The sequence below is a fragment of the Bubalus kerabau genome, chromosome 23 (assembly GCF_029407905.1).
Source record: "Bubalus kerabau isolate K-KA32 ecotype Philippines breed swamp buffalo chromosome 23, PCC_UOA_SB_1v2, whole genome shotgun sequence".
In the NCBI taxonomy this organism is placed as follows: Eukaryota; Metazoa; Chordata; class Mammalia; order Artiodactyla; family Bovidae; genus Bubalus; species Bubalus kerabau.
The window spans coordinates 14,481,707-14,509,625 of NC_073646.1; the positions used below are offsets into that span (position 1 = coordinate 14,481,707).

The window sequence follows — 27,919 nt, forward strand, 5'->3', positions numbered from 1 at the left end:
TTGCATCCTAAGAAAATAGGATGTTTTGTGATGGTTAAAATCAAAATTATTTAGGGTCCAACAATAATAAGAGAGTTGGTATTTGACTTTTTTACAATCCTAATTTAGAAGCAACTAGAGTATCTTTCAGTTTATTTGCTTGTAAAAGCAAGTATTTGATACCAGTTTAATGAAATAAGTGAATCACAAAAAGTTATAAAATAAATGGGAAAAGTATAGAGGCAAACAGGTCAATATAGGAATCACCATCTGGTATTCCCCATTCCTCTCAACTTGCTACTTCTTTCAAAGTAAACATACAAATCATTTTTGAAAAAGGGCTATAGGAAGGGAACAGAAAAATGAAAAATATATGATAAAGTATATCTAAAGAAGCTATACATTTTTCTTATTTTTTCATCTACATGCGATACTTACTAATTACTTCCTTTATTTTAGAGACAAGCTCAAAACAAAACAGGCAGCAGTGCTTGTGAGTCAGCTGACTGAACACCACAGCATCTAGACTGGGAAGTGGGCAAGCTCCCACTTTTAATCAACACACAAAGGCCCAACACACTTACCAATTGGAACTTGCTCAGGTTGGCTGAGAGAAACAAATGCTGATGTGTCATCAATCCAAGATATCTGAATGTTACCTGAAATATTGAATTAAAAGCAAAGCAAGCATTTAGCCATTTAGATAGCTATCAGATTCCATTTATATATCTGATATATTTCAGAACATCCATCAATTTAAAGAGAAATGAGGTGTAAGTTTAAAAGATGATCAAAATCTCAGCACTACAGAGAAATAAAACTTAAATCTATCATAGTAGCTACTACAGTTAAAACTTCAAGAAAGCAGATAAACCAGGAAAACCAGAAGAATCTTCTAAAGTTTGTTTTAAAAACAAACAAACAAAAAAAGATCCTTCTGGATTAAATCCTGAGGCAGTTTTATCATTCAACCCAATCTCCTGCCAGGGTTAGAGACTTTTTCCCAATCAAGATCATTAGTAGGGAGTTCCCTGGTGGTCTAGTCGTTAGGATTCGGCACTTGCACTGCTGGGGTCAGGACTGAAAATAAACAAACAAACGAAAACTAATGAAGACTTAAATAAATGAAAGACTATGCCAGGCTCACCTACTAAAAGACTAAAAGTCCATGAACCTGGTATATTTTAAAAAAGATCACTAGTAAAAACCAGAGAACATGTGTGTAAGAAACAAGAAAAAGTCAATGCTGATCTCAAGGCCAGGGAAAGAACTCAAATAACGAAAAACAGGTAGGGGATAAAGGACGAGAAGAAGGGGTCAGAGAGAGGAGACCAAGACAGACTAATACAGAAAAGAAAAACACGGAGGGACAGAGAGCAGTACAGTGGCACAAAATGACTTTCACACCCAGAGACAAGTCCTCTGCAAAGGCGAAATGCAAACAGAATGGAATGCAGGAGAGCGGACAGAGGCGGGAGAGGAGCAGAGGGCCGGGAGCTGGAGAAAACCCAGGGGCAAGCAGAGATCTACCCACTACCCTCTTCCTGAAAAAACACAGAAGACTGGAATTTTTTTTAAATGGCTAAACATCACCAAAACTTAGTGATGAAAAAATGTCTTATTATCTATTAAAATTTTTGAAGGCTTCGGAATACTTGAAAATTGCTTTGAGTCTCCTTCACAGGAAAGAACTTTCACTTCCTGCTGCACCGTGGGGTGCCAGGACTTTCTCAATTACGAAAGTCACTACCATTACTTCCTTAGCTCTCTACCCTGTATGTGTTTTTTTAGACAAATAGTATTTGGGGGCTTCCCAGGTGGCTCAGGAAAAGAATCCACCTACTAGTGCAGGAGATGTGGATCCCCTGGAGGAGGAAATGGCAACCCACTCAGTATTCTTGCCTGGGAAATCCCAGGGACAGAGGAGCCTGGTGGGCCACAGTCCATGGGGTTGCAAAGAGCTGCACATGACTTAGAGACTCAACAACAATATTTAACATTTCTCAAGTAGTTACTCTAGGCTACATACTATTCTGAATGCATTCCATGGATCAGCTCATTTGATCATCCTGACAAGCCCATTAAATAGGCAGCAGCATCACCATCATCATCTCCAAGGAGGAAACACAGAGAGGTTACCTGTTCAATATCACACCGCTAACCTTTCTTTAATTAAAATGAAAAATATTCTACTCAGAGAATCCTGCTGAATTTAGCCAATTAAAGTTTAAGTGAATAGGGGTAAGAGCAACACAAGATGGGAGACAACATCCAAAGCTTACCAAAGGAATGTACTGTGAAATCTAACTGCATTTAAATTAAAAAGCAGGGCTAGAATTTCAGAAGTCATTTAGACTATGTACAAAGATTAGGATAACTTGCCAGAAATATACTTGCATACACTTACGTTCCTAAAAATTGCGCAACGTTTTGTACTTATAAAAGCTAATATATGTTTATTTTAAGAAATATTGAAAAGCACAAAGAGGAAGAAAAAAATCCTATCTAAAACATTCAGTGATAAGAGCACGGTGCATCCTTTCAGTTTGATTTCAACAAAAATGATGTTAGTTATATAGGAATTCTACTTTGTATCTGCTTTTTGCTCTGAATGCTAAAATACAAACACTTAACTACCTTTTAACAAACTCTTCAACCCTTTCTAAAATGGCTACATACTAAGCTGTTGGGGAGACACATTAACATTCACTAAACATGCTTATTATTGGACATTCAGGTTTTTGCTGCTTCCATTTTAATCAGGAATTTCCAGAGATGACAGTTTAAATACTTTATTTGTTAAAATTAAGAGACACTGCTGAAGACTTACAATCAGAATGGACTTTATAAACCCTAATCAGAAGACTGTTCAATTTAATCTAATTGCCTGACCTGATAAAAAAGGTAACAGAAGAAACTACCTCATACTCGGCCCTCTCAAACACCTGTGCTTGTCTGCTGGACTATTCGATATCAAGCAGCAATTGCCTGCCCTTATGGAACAGGTGTTCTCTTTCCATTTCACCTTAACAATGATTCAGCCTAGACTTCCTCCCCATGGGTCGTCAGTGAGGGGCTAACTGTTCTTGATTTCCATGGATATAGATGAGTAACAGTGCTCTACTGTGGGATGCTAGCAAAAAGTCCTCAGATCATATTGGAATAAGAAAGCAGCATACCAAGCCCCCAAAACTCTCTGAGATGAAAACTTTGCAAAGTAATCCTCTTTTATGTCCAAGCTAAAGCTATCTATATACTGTGACCACCTAGACTGTAAGAGGAGCAGGACCCTAAAAGCACATCTATACTTGTGCTTCACTTACCAAAGGCACTGAAAAGCTGGTAAAGGTCGCTGGTTTTCCATTCTTTGGGGAATGTCACGTGGAGGACATGATCACGTTTAGGCTGCACTACAAAACAAATTTTTGATGAAAGGTTGATGGCTGAAAAGTGGACAGCTGGCCAGTGGTTCGTCAGTGAAACTGAGCCCAGGCTAACTTGGAGAATCATTATGAAACCCTTGCGATTACCAAATGAGCCCTAATGTCCATGTTTATCTAACTTAAACAAAAAAAAAAAATGCACTGTCCAAACTGAATGGACTGTTTGAACAGACGCAGTCCCGAGTCACAATCTTGCTTTCTAATCCCACACCTACCACTTGACTGTGCAACTCAGAGCGAGAGACCTAACCACTCATGGTTATAAACTGGGGATGACGAGACTCAGCGCACAGAGTTGTTGCAAGGATGACAGGTTTGAGCATTAAAACTAATACGAAGTGCAACACAGTATGTCCTCAAACTTCTACTGCAGTGATTATTATCATTTTGTATAAAGTGTAATTCCTCTGTTTCTATATGCCTACGGCATATATTAAGGCAATTTACCAAGGCTACAAAAACAGCAATGGAAAAGAACAATCGGAAGTAGCAACAACTACCTCTCAAACAGTATGGTTGTCCGAGGTCTTCAAAGAGAAAAAAAAACCTAACCACAAAACTTAAATATATACATACTCAAATACCTGGACAATAGAAAATGTACTGTTATTGTCACGGCTAGTACATCTTGAAATCAATTACATACACAATGTATTTATAGAAAATCATGAACTCAGAGTGCTGAGTGAAAATGAAGTAATGATGAGAAGATATATATATTTTTAAATTCAACTCATGTATAAACTGGAAAATGTAAGTAAAGAGATGGGTTAATCAAGGCCCAAGGGTAACATTAACTTAAGCATACTATTCATATCAACCACAAAATCACTGGCTATTTTTAAGTGAATAAAGCTCTTTCTTCAGTAATTCTGTTCCTGTTATCCTTTCCAGACCACACACTTAAATGTGCAGATGCAATGAGAAAATAAAAATTCACTTACAGTCTGGTCCTTCCAAGTTTAGATAGGGGATATCCATGACTCTCATAAGAAACAACCTACCAAAAGAAAAGGAAAATGGATAATGGACTAACTTCTATTTAAAAAAAAAAAAAAGCAACTGATATAAACATCTAGAAAATTCTTTCGTAGAAGCTCCTTAATTATATTACCTTATGTCTAAAATCATTTTGAAGAGTCTTAAGATCCACTTCACATCTTTCTCTAGAGCTAAATATTAGTCAGACACGACTGAGCATACTTCTTGAGTCTAAAGTATTTATTATAAATAGAAAACAAAAACTGGTATCCCCAACACCTACAACAGTTCCTGGCACTCAGGAGCTACTCAATAAATATTAGCTAAATGAATAAAATTAGTCATCAAAGAGTCAAAACCAAGTCCTCTGCTGAACTGCCCTGTTAGTCCAGAGAAACTGAGAGAAAACGAGTCCTACAGCGCGCCGACCATCTTAACCCCCTTGAACAACTGTCCCCACAAATCGTAAAGGTAATCCCTACGGACCGGTGTTTTGTGAGCTAGGAATGTGTCAGCAGTGTCTTTCTTTTCTTCTTTTTTTAAACTGAAATGCCATCATTGGATGAGTACTAATTTTACTGGGTAAACTTTCATTACTCCCATCTAAAACATATTAAAAGCATGAAGAAAATAATCCTCGGTAAAAACAAACAAACAAAAAACCTATCACACTGATAGAAACCATAGCAGTCATTTATGTCTACTTTTAAAGTGGATACAAAGGCACTTTTTAAAAGAGTGCTTCTAAATTACAGCTCTCCATAATGCCATTCAATTTGCTTTTATTTGCAAAATTGTGGGCAAAATATCAGGCATTCTGTTGTCTGTAAGATGATTTTAATGAGTTTTATTTAGATAACGGCATATTGTGCATTTCTGGTAGGGACTGCATTATACAGCAAATTAAAAAGGCAATCCAATTGCCCAACAAGCAATTAGTTTGGCTTCACTGACCTGCAATTAAGGCACATTATTACCAGGCATTCAAAAGCCAGGCAGGGCATGATCCAGTTTACAAATGGAACCATCAGCATGAATACCACTGTTCTGTGAACGCCAGAAAAAACAAAGTCCTGGTACTCTGCGGTTTGAGGACTTGTTGCCTAGCCTACAATTTAATAAACCAAATCCTATGGCTAAGAAACCAAATTTATTTTTAGTTCACTAATTTAGGTTCAAGTGTACTATTCTGGATCTGGTAGCTGGTTCACCCAGTTTAATCGATACCGCCTGCAATGCCAGAAAACAATGAGACATATAAAAGCACAGATTCCCCTCGAAAGTGGTTGTTACTACTACTGCAACCAGAACCTGATGGGTTAGTCCTGGGTTAGAAGGATCAATATTTTTATGGTTCACATAATTCTCAATTCTCCATTTAGTAAATTGAGAGATGGCTCCCAACTCTAAACCCAAAAAAAAAACCCAAAACAACTTTCAGTAAAAGTTGAAGAAACATATCAACCACTATAAAAATAGTGTACCCAAATTTCAACAGAAGAATAAAAACTGAATCAACAAGATGTTCACTGCTATACCTTCAAAGACACCAGTAATCAAAATCAACCTCCAGATGCAACAACATGTATGGCTGGGTAAATTATAGTTCATCATTCCAACAGAATTAATTTCAAGATAACTTTCAAAAAATTCAAAACATCAGTAACTTGCAGGACAATTTTTAATTTTTAAAAAAAGCACAAAATTTTATACTATTGTGACAGCTTTGTTAGACACCCAATATCATTAAACCAAAAATAAAAAATACTCCCCACTCCCTGTGCTGAAAAAAAAACAGCCAATGGTTTTGGGAAACTGAGTTTTGTTCTCCAAAAATCCTTTTGTGATTATTTTTTAAACTTAAAAAAGAAAACAGAGGCTACCAGAACTGAGAGCCCCAGGGGTAATAACTAGAGATTTTCTTAGAGAAAGTTCAACTGAAAACACCAGTAGAATCAATCCTGTATATCCTGTGCACTACCCCACCTGCTGTGGGGAGACGAATATAAAGTAAAATCACAAGTTTGAGTGTGCAGCTGCTTTATTTCTTTTAAAAATCTATTGTCCTATAAATACAAACAAGGATGACATTTAAAAAGCAGGCTTCCCCAGTTCTCTTGCCATGTAAATATATATTTTCTTACTTTTAAAGATACATTTTGTCAAGCATTACACTGGCTCTTTGTCCTTTAATATTTCATCTCGATTATAAGTTGTCATTTCTGTTTAAACTCAGTAAAAATTTATTCTCAGCAGAAACAAAAGATTTTTTTTAAGTTAGTTAATCCTACACTACCTTGTTTGCTTACTCAATACTTTAACTAAATAGAAACCCCTTCCAAATGAATTATATTAATAGCCCTTCTCACTCATCCCTCCACCTTCATGTTTGGGCTTTACAGAGAAGCAAATCACCCCTAACCCTGGAAGAACACGCAAACCAATTCTGTGTGTGACTTGGCTGACTGTACCCCATGCAACTGGGAAACCGATTCTAAAACTGGAGCTGAGCGTCTGTGGAACAGACCCAAAGTCAACTCGCCGAGGGCCTCCCTCTCGTTTTAGGCCAGACGGTTTGCAGGCCACTGCTCTGGAAGCATCCCCGCCTGCCCTTTTGAAGGAAAATTAAAACATTTCATTGCATGCACACCTCATACTGACTGGCTGTCAGATGGCCTACACTGACACCCTGGGATGATCTGATAAAATACGTCATGTTTGGCTCATCTGACCCAACAGTTTTCATTTTAACGTATGAGAAATGCACTAGGCGAGCAGAAATACTGACAAGCACATGAAAGGATGCTCCTTCCCTGTGAATTGTATTGAAGAACAGTCTCTCCCAGAAGGCCTTTCATCTGCAGATATTGGAAACACACTCGCACCATTGCTTGCAGGAAATGTTATTTTTATTTCAGTGAAGATTCAGGGCGGCTATAATTTGGTAGAGACACACAAGACTGTGTGGGGCCCTGGCCACGTTCCTGCAAGCTTCCTGATGAAACACTATTTTTGCACTTATTCTCTGAAGGACTGACAATGATTCTGTCAAAGACTAAAATTAAAGTTCCCACCTGATACAAGGGCCAATCGTACACTGGGATTCTATCCCAGCACACTACGTGACTCATGTTCACATTCTAGATGCTATAAAATAAACTCTACCCTTTGGGGCATTTGTCAGTTTTTTACCGTTCATGATGACACTGGCGATGTTGTTTAGAGTGGCTTTCAAACATCCGGACAGATCCAAGGGTGGAGCACACCATACTCTGGGGTCATTCACTCAGCAGACTGGGTGACTTCAGCTCAGCCTCTTAATAGGCTACACAGAATAGGCTGTGGACAATGCCTTTGTGTCCAAAACAGCCACCCAGCTCTGCTGCCCATCTGCTGCATGGCACTCATGGAAAGTCATCTGCTGACGTTCTTTTCTGACCATGGCGGTATGACACTGTGGCCTAGACTATGTTAGAAGGCTTGTAGTCATAGAAGAATTTCATTTCAGACATAAAGCTTCTTAGGAGCCTAGAACCTTGAGCACTTATCAAAATGTGTTTCCCCAGACAGGCATCTTGATAGGAATGCAAATTCCTGGGCCCCACCCACCTAAATCCTACTGACTCAGAACCTGGGAACTGAAAACCACTGGGTTCACACAAAAAAAGTATGTTTAAGACTGTGTTAATTTCCACAAATGGTGATTCACCGATCAGCTGGGTAATAATGACTTGTGTCAACTTCTCCAAAAAGGTATTAGTCTTAATGATTTGTTTGCAGTAAATTATTTTGACTTAAGAGAAACACAAAACTACCACAACAAACGTCAAGGACTACCTTAACATCCAGGCAGCGATAACGTAGGCTTCCACCATTCCTGAAACCAGGAGATCAACTGTGGCAAACAGCTCAGTCCTCTGCAGGAGGTCAACTGGGGGAAACAACTGCTGACCACTGTTTTCCTCATTTTGAAGAAGAAAGTAAAAAAAAGATGGCATAAACCACTCTCTTGGCAACTCACTGGCCAAAGTCCAACCCTTTCTATGACTTGGCAACAAAGCAGCCCCCCCGGCATCACAAGCTTTAGCCACAAATACGGCCCCCAAGGCTGGTACACACACACACAGAGACTCTCCAAACTTGTCAAAATTCTCCGACCTTACCAACAAGCTTCAGACCCAGATTCTGGCAAGCACAAGACACACTGAGCAGCTCAAAAGAGGTACACTAAGGTCAAAGGGTATTCTCTGATGACACAAGAGCTTGTCTTGGACTGTGGCTTACTGAATCATTTGCAGTTGTCCAATGTGAAAATGGATGGCAAACAGTGCTGGTATTAACCTGCTTTATGCAGCTGTGCTCAAGAAAACATAAAGGGCAAAGGTGACATTCAAAAATGCAGACAGGAAGTCCTGAAGGTGACTCAGGAATATTTTGCAGAGGCGGAAACCTCTGGGAACCAAAAAGATCATTACGGTTCATTAAAATTCCGCATGACCAAGTCTACAACGTAAAGCCAACAAGTCTATTCAGAAATGAAAGGAAATATTTCGTTTTGCTCCTGCAGCAGCATGGTTTCCACTGCTGCTAAGTGATGGCAGAAAAAGACAGTGGATCAATGACCTGCACTCGGGGCCACTCAAAGAAGCAATTGGCAGGACTTCCCTGGTAGTCCAGTGTCTAAGACTCTGCACTCCCAGTGCAGCGGGGCCCTGGGTTCAATTCCTGGTCAGGGAACTAGATCCCACATGCTGCAACTCATGATCCCACAGGAGTTCACATGCCTCAACTAAGGATCCCGCATGCCGCAATGAAGCCCCAGCAGAGCCAAATAAATAAATTTAAAAGAAAAAAAAAAAAAAGACAACTGGCAAAAAACCAGTAATACCCAGCGCAGGGCAGTGGGTGTGCAGCTGACAGAAGGCCAGACACACGGGTTAGGTTGTAAGCGGAACACGATGCTCACCAGACCTGCCACTGAAGACCAGCAACGCCACGCTGCTAACCACTGGCGTTAACGTCTTTTGAAAAATCCTTTATTGAATTTTTTTAAGTTACCAAATTATATAACAGTACAATCTCAATTAATACATGAAATACAGATAGAAAACACATTAGCAGGAAATACACCAAATGACAGTTTTATTTTGGCTGGTGGAATTACAAGTGGGTAATTTGTGCTTCAATCAGGATAAGAATATATTACTTTTTAAAAGGACAAGGTTCCTGACTAAAATAAGTGTTTGTTATGGCACACTCAGCCTCCTCTGATCCTCTGGTGTCTGGGGGACAGGCACCAGGTCCTATCACACAGGGAACGAGGAAGCAGCTTTTTCCTGCTCCAGTGGCTTACCCTTGGCCATCATGGGAGCAGAGACAGATTCAGACCCAAAGTTTCCCCATTACTAGTCTTACACTAAAGGCCTCACCTTCTCTCTGCCAGGTACCCCCTCACGTGCATGTGAGCTAAATCACTTCAGTCGTGTCCAACTGTGCAATCCCACCAGGCTCCTCTGTCTGTGGAATTCTCCAGACAAGAATATTGGAGCAACTTGCCATTTCTTCCTCCGGAGGATCTTCCTGACCCAGGGACTGAACCCACGTCTTGTACCTCTCCTGCACTGGCAGGCAGGCGGGTTCTTTGCCACTGGTGCCACCTGGGAAGCCCATAACCCCTCACATCGGGCTTTTAACCTGAGCTCCTCCCACAGCCTCATGTGAAACAGTGAGCCTCAGTCCCCGCAGGAGCCTCCAAGGGACAAATGAGGACGCGCGTCCTGAATCACCTCTAGTGCAAGAACTCGAGATGTAAGATCTCAGACATAGGCTTTTGTTGGTATTTTTTGGCAATGCTCTAAGGGCTGATTAAATTATAGCTTCGTGCAATGGGGCAGAGTCCAGATATAAGAAATGAGGTTGCTTTCTGAGAAGAGCTTTGGGTGGACTGAGGAAGGCAACCAGGATGAAGGAGCAGAGAAGACAGCCACGCTGCTGCAGGTCAAAGGACAACCCTTCCACATCTGCAGTGCAGAAGCAGCTGCTACCCGGGCCTCGGGCCTCGCGGTCACACACGACCCCACACACCATGATCACCATCAGGAAAACCCTGTGAATCGGCGCATCTTAGGGGTGAGTGAGATAATGAGGTATCTGAATACAAGAGCTTTATTTTCTGTAAGGTCAGATCTGTACACATACACACCGGCCTGAATGATCTAGAAGGATTTCTGATGTTACAGCCTGTCTTCATAAAAGAGGATAGTGCTTACTCTGGTTCTGCCTGAGCAAAAGGAAAACCCTCCAGCCCCCAAATTTTTCATTCTTCCACCTAGAAACTCAGTATTTCATTTAAAGAGTAAACATGTGCATTTGTTCAAGACCACACGTCTCTTCCTAAAAAGCTTTACCTCAAAGAACAGATTTCCAAGCAAAACTGCACTCCTCTTATGCCACTGCAGACCGGAATACGGAGATGCCGAGTACAATCTCATCTCAACACGATTTGAGTGGTGAATTAATTTGCACCTAACTCCAAGTCCCAAGCCTTCCAGAGGAAAACTGAAACCTTTAACGACTGCCAGCTCTACTGTTCTTGCAAATGGTCTTGGTATTTCTTTCAGGGCACAGCAGTAAAAAGTACTTCATGAGAACCGTATATGCAAGGGCTCATCATTATACATATTTATGTGCCATAAAAAACTAATTTTATCATCCAGGGTAGGAAGCATGCAGACATCACTCACAAAATAAGCTTGTTTATTTTGCTCACTAAAGCTCTTGTGTAAAATGAGAGGGCAACCACCGGGTAGAGGAGTCACTGCGGCACCAGCTATTTTCATTTCACTCAGGGCTGGGGAGAGGGGTGCACGTGCAATTTCCAGTCCAGTCACCTGATGTCTTGACAAATAGAGCATTACCCAACATTTGTCCCAAAGCCAACTCATTTTCCTTCTCACAGATGTAATGCAAGAAACAAGCAGGGTGCGGGGAAGAAAGGCAAAAGGAAAGAAAGTCAGCAGCTCATTTAAACAGTCTCCATCAAATGAACCATATCAAATTACATCAAATAAAAGTGTTAAACTAAACATTGTACAAAGGCAACGTCTGCTGGACCTATAAAACAGCAGACTGTAAAATGTCAGAGGAAACTGGTAGCACGTGATCCGGTGGTCCAAGTCAACATCTTTTAGCATCACTGCTCAAGCCAAACATGCAGAGAAAGAAATCTTTCAGTGACACTAGCATTGTCTCGGAGAAGGCAATGGCACCCCACTCCAGTACTCTTGCCTGGAAAATCCCATGGACGGAGGAGCCTGTTAGGCTGCAGTCCATGGGGTCGCGAAGAGTCGGACACGACTGAGCGACTTCACGTTCACTTTTCACTTCCATGCATTGGAGAAGGAAATGGCAACCCACTCCAGTGTTCTTGCCTGGAGAATCCCAGGGACGGGGGAGCCTGGTGGGCTGCCGTCTATGGGGTTGCACAGAGTCGGACACGACTGAAGTGACTTAGCAGCAGCAGTAGCAGCATTGTCTCTTAAGAGAACATCATACTAACTGTCAAGCTGTCTCTTTTACAGACTGATGCTCTGGAGGAAGAATCCTACCCCCAGCTGAGGACAGACCTGGGTTATCCCAGACTCAACTGTTTCTGGGGCCCTCAGCAGATGGCCTCAGCTTGCAAATGAGAGACCTTATTACCTACCTCCTCAGGGATGCTGTCAGAGAAGGAAATGGCACCCCACTCCAGTACTCTTGCCTGGAAAATCCCATGGACGGAGGAGCCTGATAGGCTGCAGTCCATGGGGTCGCTGAGAGTTGGACACGACTCAGTGACTTCACTTTCACTTTTCACTTTCATGCATTGGAGAAGGAAATGGCAACCCACTCCAGCGTTCTTGCCTGGAGAATCCCAGGGTCGGGGAAGCCTGCTGGGCTGCCGTCTACGGGGTCGCACAGAGTCGGACACAACTGAAGCGACTTAGCAGCGGGGATGCTGTCAGAAATTATAGTCGTTGTGGGTGAAATACTCTGAACCATGGAAGATGTTCAGTGGAGAAGATACTTGACAGCTAGTCTAAATTCCTTCGTGGCTCAGCCGGTAAGGAGTCTGCCTGCAATGCAGGAGACCTGGGTTTGATCCCTGGGTCAGGAAGATCCCCTGGAGAAGGAAATGGCAACCCACTCCAGTATTCTTGCCTGAAAAATCCCATGGACAGAAGAGCCTGGCGGGCTACAGCTCATGGAGTTGCAAAGAGTCGGACACGACTAAGTGACTTCACTTCTCTTCACTTCTTCTCTTCTAAATTTCTTAGGGTATCCTGCTAACCTCTGACTCATATAAATAAACTGTGAAACAGTCTTGGAAGTAACTATGACCTACTTGCTTACAGCCAGGGCCAAAGCAAGGCAAGGACTACCTAAATTGAATACTGACTTTACTACCAACATACCTATAAATGGGCCTCCAAAAAGATAGGTCCACATCCTAATTCCCAGAACCTCTGAATGCTGTCTTCTTTGAAAAAAGGATCTTAGCAGATGGAACTAGAAATCAGGTTAAGGACCTTACATGAGGACGTATCCCGAACTATCCAAGTGAACCCTAAATACCATCACAACTGTCCTTACAAAAGAGAGAGAGAGACGGGATACACACAGAGGGGAGGCAGAGACCGGAGTGACACGGTGACAAGCCAAGGAGTGCCAGCATCGCCAGGCGCTCGAGAGGCGAGGAACAGATCCTTTCCAGAGCCTGTGGAAGGAGCACAGCCACACCTATACCTTAATTTCAAGCTTCTGGCCTCCAGAACTGTGAAAGAATAAATGTCTGTTGTTTTAGGTCACCTACCAAGCTTGTGGAGATTCAAATAGGAATCACAGGAAACTGAGATGATATCCTGCTAAGGAGGAAGGCTGCTTAAACATATACCCAGGGACTGATTTTTTCTAACCTCTACAAAGTGTAATGATAAACAAGTTATTAAGCTAGAGAGACATGTACTTTAAAGTAACCAGAGCCAATCGACGGCTAGAACGGGCCCACATGTAGACAGCCCTTGGGGGCCCACAGGGCTAGCACACCGCATAGAGCTATGTGGCGTGGCCTATGCCCACATCAAAAGTGGCTTCTGATAAAGCCATAGAAGCAGCTTGCCTGATAAATCTTTGGGAAAACAAGGTTGCAAGGCAGAAATTAGATAAGGCAGTATCAGTTTGAGGCAAGCACCCCTTGCCTGGAGAACTCAACAACTGGTTTGGAAACAAGCACTAGTTTCTAGTCTTAAGAAGCCCCACACTCTAGGCTATTTTCATGTGCTCGAGACTCACCTTGTCTTTCACCTTTATGAAAACCAGGGCACTCACTTTCCGGGCAGTCAAACCAAGCCAACGCTGATTTGGGAAACCCAGGGTATTGTTTCAATAGATTAAGACCTCACTGGAGCAATGAGTTGCTCAAGAAGAAACAGCTCACAAAAGGACAAATTTGTAGACAGAAAAGCAGGTGAGAGGTTTACCTGGGGCTGAGGGGAGCAGGGGGATGGGGAATTGCTGCCTAATGACCACAGAGTTTGTTTGGGGTGAGGAAAAAGTTCTGGAAACAGCGGTGGCAGCTGTGCGACACTGTGGATGTACTTACTGCCACTGAATTGTACGCTTAAAAGTCGTTAAAACGGCAAATTGTATGTTACATATAGTTTACCATAATTTTTTAAAAAATGCATAATGTCATATACCCCAAACCACTGAATTGTACACTTTAAATGGGTGAATTGCATGGTGTGCAAATTTATATCCCAATAAAGCTGGTAAAAAAAAACAAAAAGAAACCACTTTCAAAAGGTCACTTAGTAAATGCTACTTCTTTACTTTCCTCTCCCAGTAAAAACCTACAACTAGAAATGCTGCCCAGCCCAAAGACTGAGATATGACCATATGCCTCAAAGGGGGAAATAAAAAGCAAAAAAGATGTACATGCAAATCTTCCTGAGCACCACGGAGTTACAAGCACGCTTTATCCTCCTCTCCCTCTTTTTTCTGATCAAGGCTCATAACTGAATACAAAGCCCACCTTACAGGAGGCCTACAGTACCAAAGATATGATTATACAGTATTTTCTTTAAAAACAAAAAGCTCTCCATTTGTTCCCAGCATTCGGGCAACAGAAGCACGTCTTCAAAGTATAAATGTCCGCAAAGCAGTGACAAGCTGACTGAGGCCTATGACATGTCAGGCACTGTGCATTTTACATACATTCTCCTGTGTCACTCTGATGGCAACCCTATCCAATGGGTACCACTGTTCTCAACTACAGATGAGGAAGCTGAGCGTAACTTGCTCAAGGGCGTCCAGGTGTAGGGAGCGGGGCTGGGATTCAAATCCAGGTACCCGATCCCAGAGACCACAACTGCTCTCTATTACACAGTGCCCTGAAGTGAAGCAGTTCTACCAGAGAAATTAACCAAGTGATTTTAACACGTGAAACGCATATGGAAACCCATTATGTTGAGCACTGTGACACTCACAGGTAGGCCTTCCCAACAGCACAAACTGTGTTGCACTCTCGCTTATGTTGTAAAGCTGGACAGCTCTTGGGGAAATTACTCTAACACTTAAAACAATGGAATGGCTTCCCTGGTGGCTCAGTGGTAAAGAATCCACCTGCCAATGCAGGAGATGAGGGTTTCATCCCTGATCTGGGAAGATCCCACATGCCACGGAGCAACTGAACCCACGCACCACAACTACTGAGCCTGTGCTCGAGAGCCTGGGAACCACCAACTACTGAGCCCACAGGCCACAGCTACTAAGTCTGAGCACCCTAGAGCCCAGGCTCCACAACAAGAGAACCCACTGCAATGAGAGGCCCGAGCACTGCAACTAGAATAGCCCCCACACAGCCCAACTAGAAAAAGCCAGAGCAGGAACGAAGACCCAGCACAGCCAAAAATAAACAAATTAAATTATTTTTTAAAAAAAGAACCACAATGGACTTAATTGATACCCAAGCTTAACAGGTTCTCAGTAAAGACATATTGGCTGCATCCCCCAAGATGCTAAAACCTGACAGCAATTGCTGGGAGGCTTCCCATGTGGCACATTAGTAAAGATCCACCTGCCAAAGTAGGAGATGCAAGAGATTTGGGTTTGATCTCTGAGTCAGGAAGATCCACTGGAGGAGGAATTGACAACCTCCTCCAGTATTCTTGCCTGGAAACTTCCATGGGCAGAGGAGCCTGGTGGGCTACAGTCAATGGGGTGACAAGAGTTGGACACTCTGTCTGAGCGACTGAGCACACACGGACAGACTGGCCTTGCCTTCTTGTTGCTCCAGCACCTTTTACTCCTCTGTATGAGAAGGGGCAGGCAGGACAGGAGAAGGTAAGCTGAGGGCTGCCCTGCAGGGGTGCAGGTACTGCTCTCATGAAAGACAAGCAGGGTCTGCACTTTCGGACCCGTGGGTCACGCAGTGAACGACAGGGTTCAACATGAAGCGTGGCTGCTGGTAACTGAGACAATAAGCGTGGCTCACGTCCAGCACCAGCGAAAGGAGGTTCCGCACGGATCTGAAGTATTTTGTTTTTCTACAACCCTTCAGTTTAAAAAATCTCTCTGATGTTAAAGGGGAAGCACAGGCATATTAGCAGAAAGAACTTACTGCCCGCACATGATTGCTCTCCATGGAGGAAAAGGGAGAAGACATCAGTGTGCTTTATCTCAGGCGCCGTAATCATTCCTCCCACTCGCCACTTATCACTGCTTTGTGTACCTACACAACCTTCCATAAATTGCTGGATTCATCTGCATAACAAAACTTTCTAAAATGTTTCAAATCAAAGCAATCTTGCTTCTATTATGTACCAATCTGACATACTTCATTCTCCTCTGATTTTTCTTAAGCAAACACTAAAAGGTGTACAGGGAAAGTGGATGCTTCACATTTGCTCCAGTTTTAAATCGGCACTTCAATCCATTTTCTTCTCTATCATGAAACTAAAAACATAAAAACTCATGCTGCTACGATATCGACTGTTTTGAATTTCCCAGCATGTCAAATTCTCTTGTACTTCAGGAAAGGAAAATAATAGACCCTGGCCACCTACTAAGTCTGAGAAACTATCAAAGTCCTTTTGCATCTCATGTGACTTTTATAACTTACATGGGAGGGGGATAGTTCCAGTCCTGTTTTTACAGAGGAGGAAATGAATTGTCTTATCTTCAGCTTAGATGGAACACATGGCCCTGTCATCCTAGGAAGACTCCTGTTGAAATTCAGAACATTACGGGACTTCCTTGGTGGTCTGCAGGCAGTGTGGGTTCAATCCCTGGTCCAGGGGCTAAGATCCCACATGCCTCATCACCAAGAAGCCAGAACATAAACAACAAAAGCAATACTGTAACAAATTCAATAGAGACTTTTAAAAAAATTCAGAACACTTGTGCCAAGCATGACGCAGCTGTCCTATATAGTAAAGTGCAGGCACTTCTTCCTTTTTAATCCCACTACTTAGAGATTGGCCAAAATAAGATACGTGCTCATTTCCTTCCTCCTTCTAAGAACTGAGGAAAATCGAAAATAACCTTTCCCCAAAACCCTTCATAAAAGGTTATCTATTAATACAAGAGAGCTCAAGGGGTCTTGCAGAAACAGATGGCTGTTAATAAAACATAACACTAAAGTCTGATCATGTGCTTTCTGTCGTGCAATAAAAAGAATAAGCAGAGAGTATTTTTAGCTCCTTCTGGGCCTAAAAGGATTTGACCAAAAGATCTTCTCTAAGTCTGGTTTTCTATGCATTGATGAAAACTGACCAAGGTCATAAAAGAAGGCAAACCAATTCCTGAGCAGAGAGCCCACAACACAGAGGAAGAGCACGCTGCACACAGCCAGTCATTAGCAGTGGTCTCAGCCCGATTTCCATCATTCAGCAACATTAGGACTTTCATTCTGAGTCCAAAAAGGAAGGGAGAAACACGCAAGGTGCCCAGGAAAGGAAAGAGAAAAGTGGTACCTTGCAAAGTCCTACTGGGACATTTCCCTGGACAAACTGGGCTTACAAAGTGCCCTGTACTACACTCCATTTCTGCAATCTGCTCAAGCAACAACTGTCTTGGGATCTTCTCATTAGCAGACTCGGTAAAGCTTCCCCAAAAGAAACACCTAAGGCAGTCAGATGCTAATTTAAAATAATGCAGAAATACTGGGTTTATCTTCACTCAAGGTTTACTTTTTAAACATAAATCTTGTGAGAGCAGAGCAAAATATTATTTGCACGTGTAAGTCGTCTCATGTCCACCCAAATTCGTATTAAGGCTATGCATGTTTGGTTAAGCTTACACTGAGAAAAGCCAGGTGCCAAAAAGAAGGCTGTGCACCAAAGAATTGATGCTTTCAAACTGTGGTGCTGGATAAGACTCTTGAGAGTCCCTTGGACAGCAAGGAGATCAAGCCAGTCAACCCTAAAGGAAATCAACCCTGAATACTCATTGGAAGGACTAAAGCTAAAGCTGAAGCTCCAATACTTTGGTCACTTGATGCAAAAAGCTGACTCATTGGAAAACACTAATGCTGGGAAAGATTGAGGGCAGGAGGAAAAGAGGGTGACAGAGGATGAAATGGTTGGATGGCATCACCGATTCAGTGGACACAAGTTTGAGCAAACTCTGGGAGATAACGAAGGACAGGAAAGCCAGGCATGCTGTGCTCCATGGGGTTACAAACAGTCCAACACAACTTAGTGACTGAACAACAACAAAAACAAATAAACCCTCAGAAAAATTTAGATTCTTCTAAAATCAACCGGTTGAGATAATACTGATAGCAATTGTTGGACGTCTTTTTACAAGAGCAATCCTGAAGAAAAGTAACAAAATCAAGGTTTAATATCCTAAATGAAACCTGCATTTAAGTAAGAATGAGGTCAATATTGGCTTCCCAGGTGGTGCAGTGATAATGAAGGCACATGCCGATGCAGGAGATGCGTGTTTGATCCCTGGGTCAGGAAGATCCACTGGAGGAGAAGATGGAACCCCACTCTAGTATTCTTGCCTGGGAAATCCTATAGACAGAGAAGCCTGGTGGGCTACAGTCGAAGGGGCCACAAAGAGTTGGACACATCTGAGCAACTGAATACGCATCCACTTACAACATCAAAAGCAACCGCTTTTCCCATTTTCTTAATGGGTTCAGAATGGGTGGCTGTACTTAACCAAACTAGTCCGATATAGAATAAAAATAGTCCTTATTTTGCACTTTAAATCCTGCTAGAATATTTTTTCCCTTCAAAGACAAAGAAACAATTCTTCCTTCACAGATAGGGAAAAATAGAGAAAAAATCAAACTGGGCAAGAATTTTCAGTGCAATATCACAGGAGGATTCCTAAACCTCAACTATTTTTGGTATGCATCTAGGTTTTAGCAAAAAAAATAATCTGAATGGACACCAGCCCCATTTAAAAGTGAAGTTATGTGTTTACTGCCCAGTTCTTCTGAGAAATATCTTCACACATAATTAGCAATACTAAATTGATCTAGAAATATATAAAGTCTTATTTAAACTTTTAAAGGGCTTTCCTTGTGGCTCCGCTGGTAAAGAATCCTCCTGCAAAGCAGGAGACCTGGGTTCGATCCTTAGGTTGGGAAGATCCTCTGGAGAAGGGAACACCTACCCACTCCAGTATTCTGATCTGGAGAATTCCATGGACTGTATAGTCCATGGGGTCGCAAAGAGTTGGACACGACTGAGCAACTTTCACTTCACTTAAACTTAGAAACCAAAGCCTACTTTGACTGCCCTTCATTTTGGCCACACAGATGACTGATAAACAAGAGACAGCCTCTATCCACCCCCATTTGCAACCATCACCTGACTTTATTAGGAGCTGATTTTAGTGCAGAAGCAGGATTGTTGTTTTAAATATTTAAACGGCAGTAAACATCTCCCCAGTTGCAAAATACTGCTGAATGACAAACTTAACATCACATGCGTAAAAATGCCAGAAAGGCCACAATCCATATGCATTTAGTGTCACTCACAGGTTCCATGGTTGATGCCATAAGAGGTCCAAAGATTTACAAAGATAAACACTGCCCCCAATGTAGAGTTATGCTATGCTAAGTCACTTCAGTCGTGTCCAACTCTGTGTGACCCCATAGACGGCAGCCTACCAGGCTCCCCTGTCCCTGGGATTCTCCAGGCAAGAACACTGGAGTGGGTTGCCATTTCCTTCTCCAATGCATGAAAGTGAAAAGTGAAAGTGAAGTCGCTCAGTCGTGTCCGACTCTTAGTGACCCCAGAGACTGCAGCCTACCAGGCTCCTCCGTCCATGGGATTTTCCAGGCAAGAGTACTGGAGTGGGGTGCCATTGCCTTCTCCGAATGTAGAATTAAGGGGTTAGAAAATCCCATTTTGAACTGGATAGATAGCAAGAACTCAACTGGTGGCAGAATTCATTTTCCATGCAGAAAAATTCAACTTAATTTTCCATATACACTACATTGTTACCCAGTCCTCTTTGCAAGATTTTTTTTTTTGACGTGAAAGATGTTTTTGAAAAGTCAAACACATTTACCTCTGAACTTCCACAGAAAAGAACTTCCACAGAAAAGAACAAAGATTTAAAAAGGAAGAAGCCACAGGATGACAGAATTCACTAACTCAACACAGACTGCAAGCCTGTAGGAATCCAGATGTTTGGAATTAACTTCTGACTGCAGCATGGCACCTATGAACAAGCACTGTGATACCAGAATTTATACAGACTCTGGAGGAGACGGCATTCTTACTCAGGAGAGCACTGATAGAAATGTAAAACGCCACATATAAGGAAATGATGTCACCAAGCCGACCCTGAAATGGCTCTCACAGAAGTGGTGAGTGATGTGGGCTCCCACTTCTATCTGGCTCACCTAAACCTCCCAGAACCAGCCCTGTGAAGAGCCCTGGGGTAGAGACGAAGGCTTGGGGCCCTGGCACAAAGCCATGCTGTGGCCAGCTTGATGATCACATTCACAACTTTAGTCTCAACTGTGCCAAGAAAGCACCAGCCTCACTTTGAAGTAACAATCTAGAGATTCTTTGGAAATGCTCTGAAAGTAGACATTTCCCTGCAATCACACTGACTTCCTCCAATGGTGAAGGTGCAACTTCACCGGATCCATTCAGATGAGGGCTCAGGATGCAATGACCATCAAAACTGCTCCACAGGTTATCTCAGAAGTCATCTGTATAACCAACATCTTCTCAGAAAGGACATTATTTAATTAGGTAATAATGCAAGCATGAATAATCTCACTCGTAAAGCCTGCTGGCGTTAAGTTAGGTCTGACTGTGTACACAGACACATACACAGAGACTCCCTCGTGGGTCATTTAAATTCTGAAGCCACCTGTCCTTTGTCTTGAAAGAGACGTGCTACCTTTCATAATGTTTTCTTTCTTTTTTTTCTAGCAAATATTGAATACATTCTTTTCGAAAAGGTCAATTTCTGTTTTTCAAAAAACATCTGAGTCACCAGTGATGAGAAATGTCTTATCTACAAATGCCGAGAGCTCCCAGTCACCCCTCACTGACATCCCAGATACTGGGCTCGTCCGCCAGCAGAGGATGCTGGGGCACTGGGACTCTGATTACTTACTTGTTAAAAAAAGGTTCGATGAGTTTTGATCTGGCAGACACATGACTCTTTGGAGGACTAAGAAAAGAACCTAATGAAGAAAAGAAGCAGAATATCACATACAGTCAAGGAAAAACAAAGCCTGAAAAAAATATCCTGCAATCAACAGTATGGTTCTGCAAGGGTAAAATAAGTGCTCATGTGGACCAAGCACCACAACCCCAGGTAAGCGTCTGATGGTTCTTTCTGTGCACTCCCCATCCCCCCTCCCAACCCCCTCCCCCTCCTCCCTCAAAACCCTCCCACTTCCTACTGGGTGAGTGGATCCCAGGGAAAGGGTAGACAGGGAAGATCCCCCTGGGCCATGTGTGTTGACAGAGACAGGTACAGTGTGTACCTAGGTAGTTGGCCATGGAGATGAAACACAGTCCTGTGATATAAGCATCATAGCCTGCCTCGTGGAGCTGTTCAGAAGCCGTGTCATAACTTGGAAAGCCTTCTGCACTTTCTAAAGAGAAAAAAGAAAACACAGTCTTCCCAAGGTCGTCACAAATTATGAAGACTGGTAAGCATGCTGCCCTGCCAAATCCAGATGTCTGTGTGGCAGAAACACCCTAAATAAGCAAAAAGAAACCTATCTCCTTAATTCTCTCCACACAAGATCTTGAGATAACAGAGTCACTGAAAATGAGGGCTTTGGTCTAGACTAGAGAAGTGTCTTGGTTACGTTATCAAAGACTCAGCCACACGCCTCCCAACTGCATGCTGTTGGATGCTATTTACAACCATGCATAACTCACTCCTGTGACCATGACTCCTCCTCTGACTGGGATGCAAGGGGTATTTCAGAGCAGTGGTCCCCAATCTTTTTGGCACCAGGGACCAGTTTCATGAAAGACAAATTTTCCACGGGGGCGGAGGTGGTCTAGGGATGATTCAGGCATATTACGTTTATTGTGCACTTTATTTCTATTATTATTAAATCAGCTCCACCCCAGGTCATCAGGCATTAGATCCTGGAGGCTGGGGACCTCAGAGCAACGGCTAAGAGCATGGCCCCCGGCGTCCACTGTCTGAGTTTGAATCTTTGCTCCATCACTTAGCTGCTATGTGATCTTGGGCATGTTGCCCCCTCTGGGCCTCCACCATGGTAGAAGGGCGATGACAATCAGAGCTCCCTCGTTAGGCTTTTGGAGGATCAAATGAGCTCAAGTAAGTAAAGCTCTCATGCCACGTTTGGTACGTGGTAAACACTCTGTAACTGTTATCTGACAATACGCCAGCTCACCCGCCCCAAAAGCCAAAGACTCCCATCAAGGTTGGCAGCTCAAGTCAACAGTGTCCTTCACTATGTCTCCGAGCTCACAGATATAAAAATGGAAAGCACAAACAAGTCCAAAAACAGATCAGAATTTGCTGTAACGCTGCCCTTGCAACATGGCACATCTTCATGGGAGAAACCGTTTTATGACATGCCTCTCTGGTCACAGTGATATACACAGATGCTGAGAGAATGAGCTTTACTGAACCTGCTTTAGACTAAACTCTCCTTACTGGAATATTATATGGAAATAACGGGATAAAACTGTAATTCATAAATAGTTCTTTCCTAGAACCATTTTGTAAATGAGTATCAAAAAGGTTACAACAGAATCAAAAGCATGAGTGGAAATTAACAATGAAAAAGCTATAATTGTTTTTATATCAATACAATGCTCTTTAAGCAAGAATTCTTTAACCTCAGTAAGTATCGAATATTAGATTTTAAGCTTAAAAGAAAAGTCTTTTAACATGATAGCCAACTAAGTCATGGCCTCTACTCTACCACCAGCTGAAACACTTATTTCCAAAATCAATTATTTCCATTATACTGTCCATTATATTGTTAGAGGAAAGGTCTAGGTTTTCTCCCCCCACCCCTTTCTTAATTCCTTTTTTGGACTATTCCAGAAAGGAAAGCAAATGACTGCCATCTTGGCTGCTTTAGTACCTTCCACTGTCAGTTTCTGAGCCATCAGTCCCATCGTCGATTTCTCAGGAAGCTTGCAGGCTACAGCTAGTGGGATGTTGATTATGATACTAGCAGCATAACCGAGGCCAAGGGGAACCAGGACGCAACTAACACCTGAAGGCTCACCAAACACGGGGGTGGGCCCACGGCCAGAGGTGCGGACATCTGCACGCCTGAGAAACGTCCCTCCCTCCTCTGGTTTTCCTCACCACTGCTGTGCAGTGCCTAAGCTACCTCTGAAGGAGGCAGAGGTGGAGCCCCCACCTTCCTCATCTGTAAACCCAGTTCTTGGGCTTCCCTGAGACAAAAAGTATATTTTCACTCTACCGCTGACAATTAATCAGCAGCTTTTTGTCTTTGCTTAAACCAAAAGGAAGACACATAAAGTTTGGGGACAATTCCAAGCATTAAGAAACAAAAAGCCCTGAAGATTCAATTGCTAAACTTCTCAACGAACAGGCTACCCAATCCTACCCGTGCAAAACAGAGGTAGGATTAGAAGATCATCTTCATTCAGAAAATAGCAACTCAACCAAGGGTATGAGCAAGTTAATTCAGCCAAAATTTATAAATGTACAACATATGTAGTTTCTAAAACAGTTTTACCTTTCTTCTATAACAGACATCCATAATTATTGAGAGTGTGGAGCTTTCTGGGGTCGTTTATATTCTTACCAACTTCAGGAGGGTTGAAAGGTGTCTCTTTTAACCGCTTCTCCAGTTCTGCAAGGGCTGTGTTGTTAATGAAATCCTACAAACAGGAAGCACAGGGAGGAGCTGCCGTCAGCTCAGAGTCACCAAGAATCAGGACCAAAAAAAGTATCTAGCACTGCCCCCTTGTGTTCTTTAAAGAAACACAGGAGTCCTTCTTTTCAATGTGAGAGAGAAACCACAAGTTTAATTCCCACCGTATGCGAAGTATAGTCATATGAAAAGTTTTTACAGATGTGTTAAGTATCTACAGACCTTTGGCCAGAAAGCTATACTGTTCTGGCATTCATTTCACTCAGCCATATAAACTCACTTCAGAAAGAAGCAAATGATTATATTTTTACCTGAATTCTCTTGATTAGACTATATATCCAAAATATGTAAAATAAGGAAAAGGAATGAGTGTATGCATCTGTAATCTATTCAAAATTTCATTATATGTTTTAACATTAAAAATTTACAATCAGAAGGAAAAAACTCCCACAATTCCACTACCCAAAGACAACTGCTATTCACATTTTGACCTATTTATTTCTAGTCTTTCCTCAATTTCTTTTTTATCTTTTTTGTTTTTTCAGAGAACAAGAGGCGGGTAAGGGGGGAAGTTGTATTGGAAAGTGACATTAATTGACCAGAATTCTAAAGCTGTTAGCAGCAATCAGGAAAATTTCAAACTATAACTTATCAACAATAGTTCTGATTTTGAAAATACCTTAAAAGGTTGTGTGCTGGCCATCAATTTTGTATCCAAGAGCCTAAAAACAGAATTTTTTAAAAAGGTAAACAAAATGGATAGCAATGTTCAAAATGTACTTTACTCCAATGAATAACTGTGGATGGGGGCGTTAGGCACATCAGTCATCTACATCTCTACTACGTCAGACTGAGGACACGGTCCCCTCATCCAGGCACTTCATCAGGAGGCTGTGGGGAAGCCCACACCCAGAGCACAAGTTCTAGAGGGCACGGGCTTACACTGACATCAAGGGTAAGTCATCCTCATGCGTTTGCACGTGGTTCCAACACTGCGGCAGGCCTGATGCTCCCAAGCTCTTATCATCTCCTACCACTACCCAGATCTGTACAATATAACATCCCGAAGGGTCAAAAACTGCATTTGCAGTCTCATACAACTGTTATTTCTCACTACTCTGCTTCAGAGATTGCAATAATAGAAAAAAGAGAGAGAGAGAGACACACACACACACACACACTCATATAAAAATACTATTTCCTCTCATATAAATATGAGTACTGCAGATAATTGGACAGAAATAGTCTGGCTGAAAGAGCAACTGCTCCAAGTCCTCTGCAGACACGTCCTCAGATGTAGACTCTTGCTCTGAGGGCTCCATGCAGCTGATGTGGGATCTATCAGAACACACCACACTAACCATGGACAATACCAACAGGCTAAGGCACTGACAAAGTTGCGAAAAAGGAGTTCTCTAGCCAGACAGTTTTTGACCGACGACAGAATACTCTCAACATATCCAACTATATATTCAACCATCTTCAATATTCAACTGAATACCCTCAACTGGATGCTTCACTGTGACAAGGTTCACCCAACAGACAAGAGAGACAAACACCAACTCAAGCAGACCTCCCAGGTCCCTCAGACAGTGGGAGACAGGATGAGAAAAAAGCAGCTGCTGTCCATTTTCACCCTTGGATCAAATTCTGATTTTTAAATTTTAACAACAAACATAATCATCATTTGTAAAAGCAAACATCAGCAAGGTGGAACTATTAAGCCATTTTCCAGCTTATGCAAACTGAATTGTCACCATGATCCAATGGTTTTAATAAACTACTGTATGCTAATGCTAAGTCACTTCAGTCGTGTCCGACTCTATGCGACCCCATAGACAGCAGCCCACCAGGCTCCCCCATCCCTGGGATTCTCCAGGCAAGAACACTGGAGTGGGCTGCCATTTCCTTCTCCAATGCATGAAAGTGAAAAGTGAAAGTGAAGTCGCTCAGTCGTGCCCAACTCTTAGAGACCCCATGGATTGCAGCCTAACAGGCTCCTCCATCCATGGGATTTTCCAAGCAAGAGTACTGGAGTGGGGTGCCATTGCCTTATACCTATGTGTAATTATGGATGCCCTGATGGCTGTTTTAAACCAAAGGCAAATCCTCAAAGAAAGCTTACCTGGGGAAAACACATGTTGTCATCTCCTTAAATTCATTTAAGTCCTAAAAAATAAGAATGTGACCTGTTATAATTTTACTGGTATATTTGCAATATTTAAAACAAATATTTCAAGTCCCATGGTTCTTTTCTCAAACCATGATACCAACACAGGCCCTTGAAGCTAAACTTCCAATTCTCACTAATATCTAAAAATTTTGGCAATTCCTCACTGATTGGGAATCATATGACCTGATACTAAAATTCTGCATAAGCAAAATAGATATATGAGCATTTTATGGCTGAAACATAAGAGTTTGGGGGAAAAGGTTTTTATTATGTGTAGAAAACTATCACTAATACTTCTATTACACAACTCATTGTAAAGTGAGACATTTAGAATTATTTAAACAAAATGGTTGACCGTATCTTGTGATTAAGCATAAAGGAAAAGAATATGAAAAGGAATATTTATGTATAACTGAGTCACTTTGCTGTACAGCAGAAATTAACATAACACTACAAATCAACTATACTTCAATAAAATTTAAAAAAAAATAAAATAAAGTGGTTCATGCAGGAAATGGACATACTGTAAATTGGATCATACTTTTAATGGAAACACCATTGAAATATTGGTTAAAATGGCCATTAAAACACAGACTTTCCAACACACATGATTCTTGCTTTAACTACTCAGAAAATTGCTTAAGTGGCACCAATAGCAAACGCCTAAATTAGGCAATTCATTTCCCAAGTTTATCTGATCAGGAAGTCTAGAGCTGGAATGAGATTGCTCTCATTTTGAATTAACGTTATTTATATACATAATTGCCACACCACACCGCCTACTCATACTCCTGATCCACTGCGACTACAGTTCTCTTCAGCGTTATTCATGCTTCACAGGAAACTGCCATTTCCCATTAGCTTTTCGAGCCTGTAAATACAGTCTGTATTTAGCTAGCTTGAAGTATTTACCAGCTTTTTCAATGGCTATCGTTAAATTAATGAACAATACATGAATAAGAGGTTTCAGTGCTAAGTCAAACAAAAAGACAATAAAGACTGTAATCTCTCAGTACCATTAGAAAGCCTCACAAGCAAGAAAGAATAGCAAGACTTTTAAGAAGAGACTCTTCCCCTAAAAACCTGCCCCAAAATGTAGATTCTTTACTGTACTTTTAAATACATTTGGTAACTGTGTATGTAAAAGTTCTATCATTTTAATTAGGCTTTTTCCTTTCCTGTCATCACTTCTTCCAAAGGTGGATGGAAGAAAACCATTTTCTCCTTCTGACAATGACAGAACACAAAGAAGCTACATAACATACCCGGGCCTAGTAATAAAGCAAGGATAAAACCACTTACCCTAACCCACCTTCTACTGTGCAATAAATCATATGCTCTTTCCAGGACAATCTGATTGAAAACCAGCTACATGCAAGATAACATTTATTAAGTCCTTACATACAAAGCGCTATGCTAGGCATTTAGACACAGACAATAAAAAGGTCACACTCCTTGTCCAAGGAGGGAATCACTTAGAGAGAAAAGCAGAGTAAGATGTAAAGGCAAAAATTATGCAACAGAAGAGGTACATGGTTCTCTGACAGTTCAGAGAAAGCAAAGATCACTCGGGCAAGGCAGCAGGCAAGGGAAAGGTGTACACCCAAAGAGGCATACACTGTACCTGGGTAAGATGGGTAAAGCCGTAAATAGCAAACACTCAGAAAAGCCAGAGGAAATTCAAATTGAAGGATTTCATATACCAAAAACTACAGACGTGCAAAAGCACACAACGTTTTCTAGGGTGAGAAAAAACAAGCCAGTCTGGCTGGGAAGAAGGACAAAAACAGGTCCAGACTACACAAGAAGGTTGGGCCAGATCACAGAAGGCTTGATAATGCAGGCTAAAAAGAATCAACTGTATAGAAAAACAAAGAACATGGGATTAACTCAGAATTTAACTCAGGGTCAGTGATGTGGACAGAGCCATACATCAGGAGATTACAAAGCTGACACAGTCGGAAGACTCTC

General features: G+C 41.9%; 1 protein-coding gene across 10 annotated transcripts in view; it reads right to left on the minus strand.

Moving 5' to 3' along the window:
• Positions 1 to 27,919, minus strand: part of PARN (poly(A)-specific ribonuclease) — a 184,914-nt gene that overhangs the window by 121,636 nt on the left and 35,359 nt on the right. For all 10 annotated transcript variants that reach the window (XM_055562406.1, XM_055562407.1, XM_055562408.1 and 7 more), the window contains 8 exons: positions 25,901 to 25,944; positions 24,455 to 24,497; positions 23,707 to 23,782; positions 21,418 to 21,528; positions 21,042 to 21,111; positions 4,367 to 4,422; positions 3,303 to 3,389; positions 564 to 638 (listed from right to left, as the gene is read on the minus strand). In XM_055562406.1, coding sequence (XP_055418381.1) covers positions 564 to 638; positions 3,303 to 3,389; positions 4,367 to 4,422; positions 21,042 to 21,111; positions 21,418 to 21,528; positions 23,707 to 23,782; positions 24,455 to 24,497; positions 25,901 to 25,944 — 562 coding nt within the window. The remainder of the gene's footprint in view (positions 1 to 563; positions 639 to 3,302; positions 3,390 to 4,366; positions 4,423 to 21,041; positions 21,112 to 21,417; positions 21,529 to 23,706; positions 23,783 to 24,454; positions 24,498 to 25,900; positions 25,945 to 27,919) is intronic.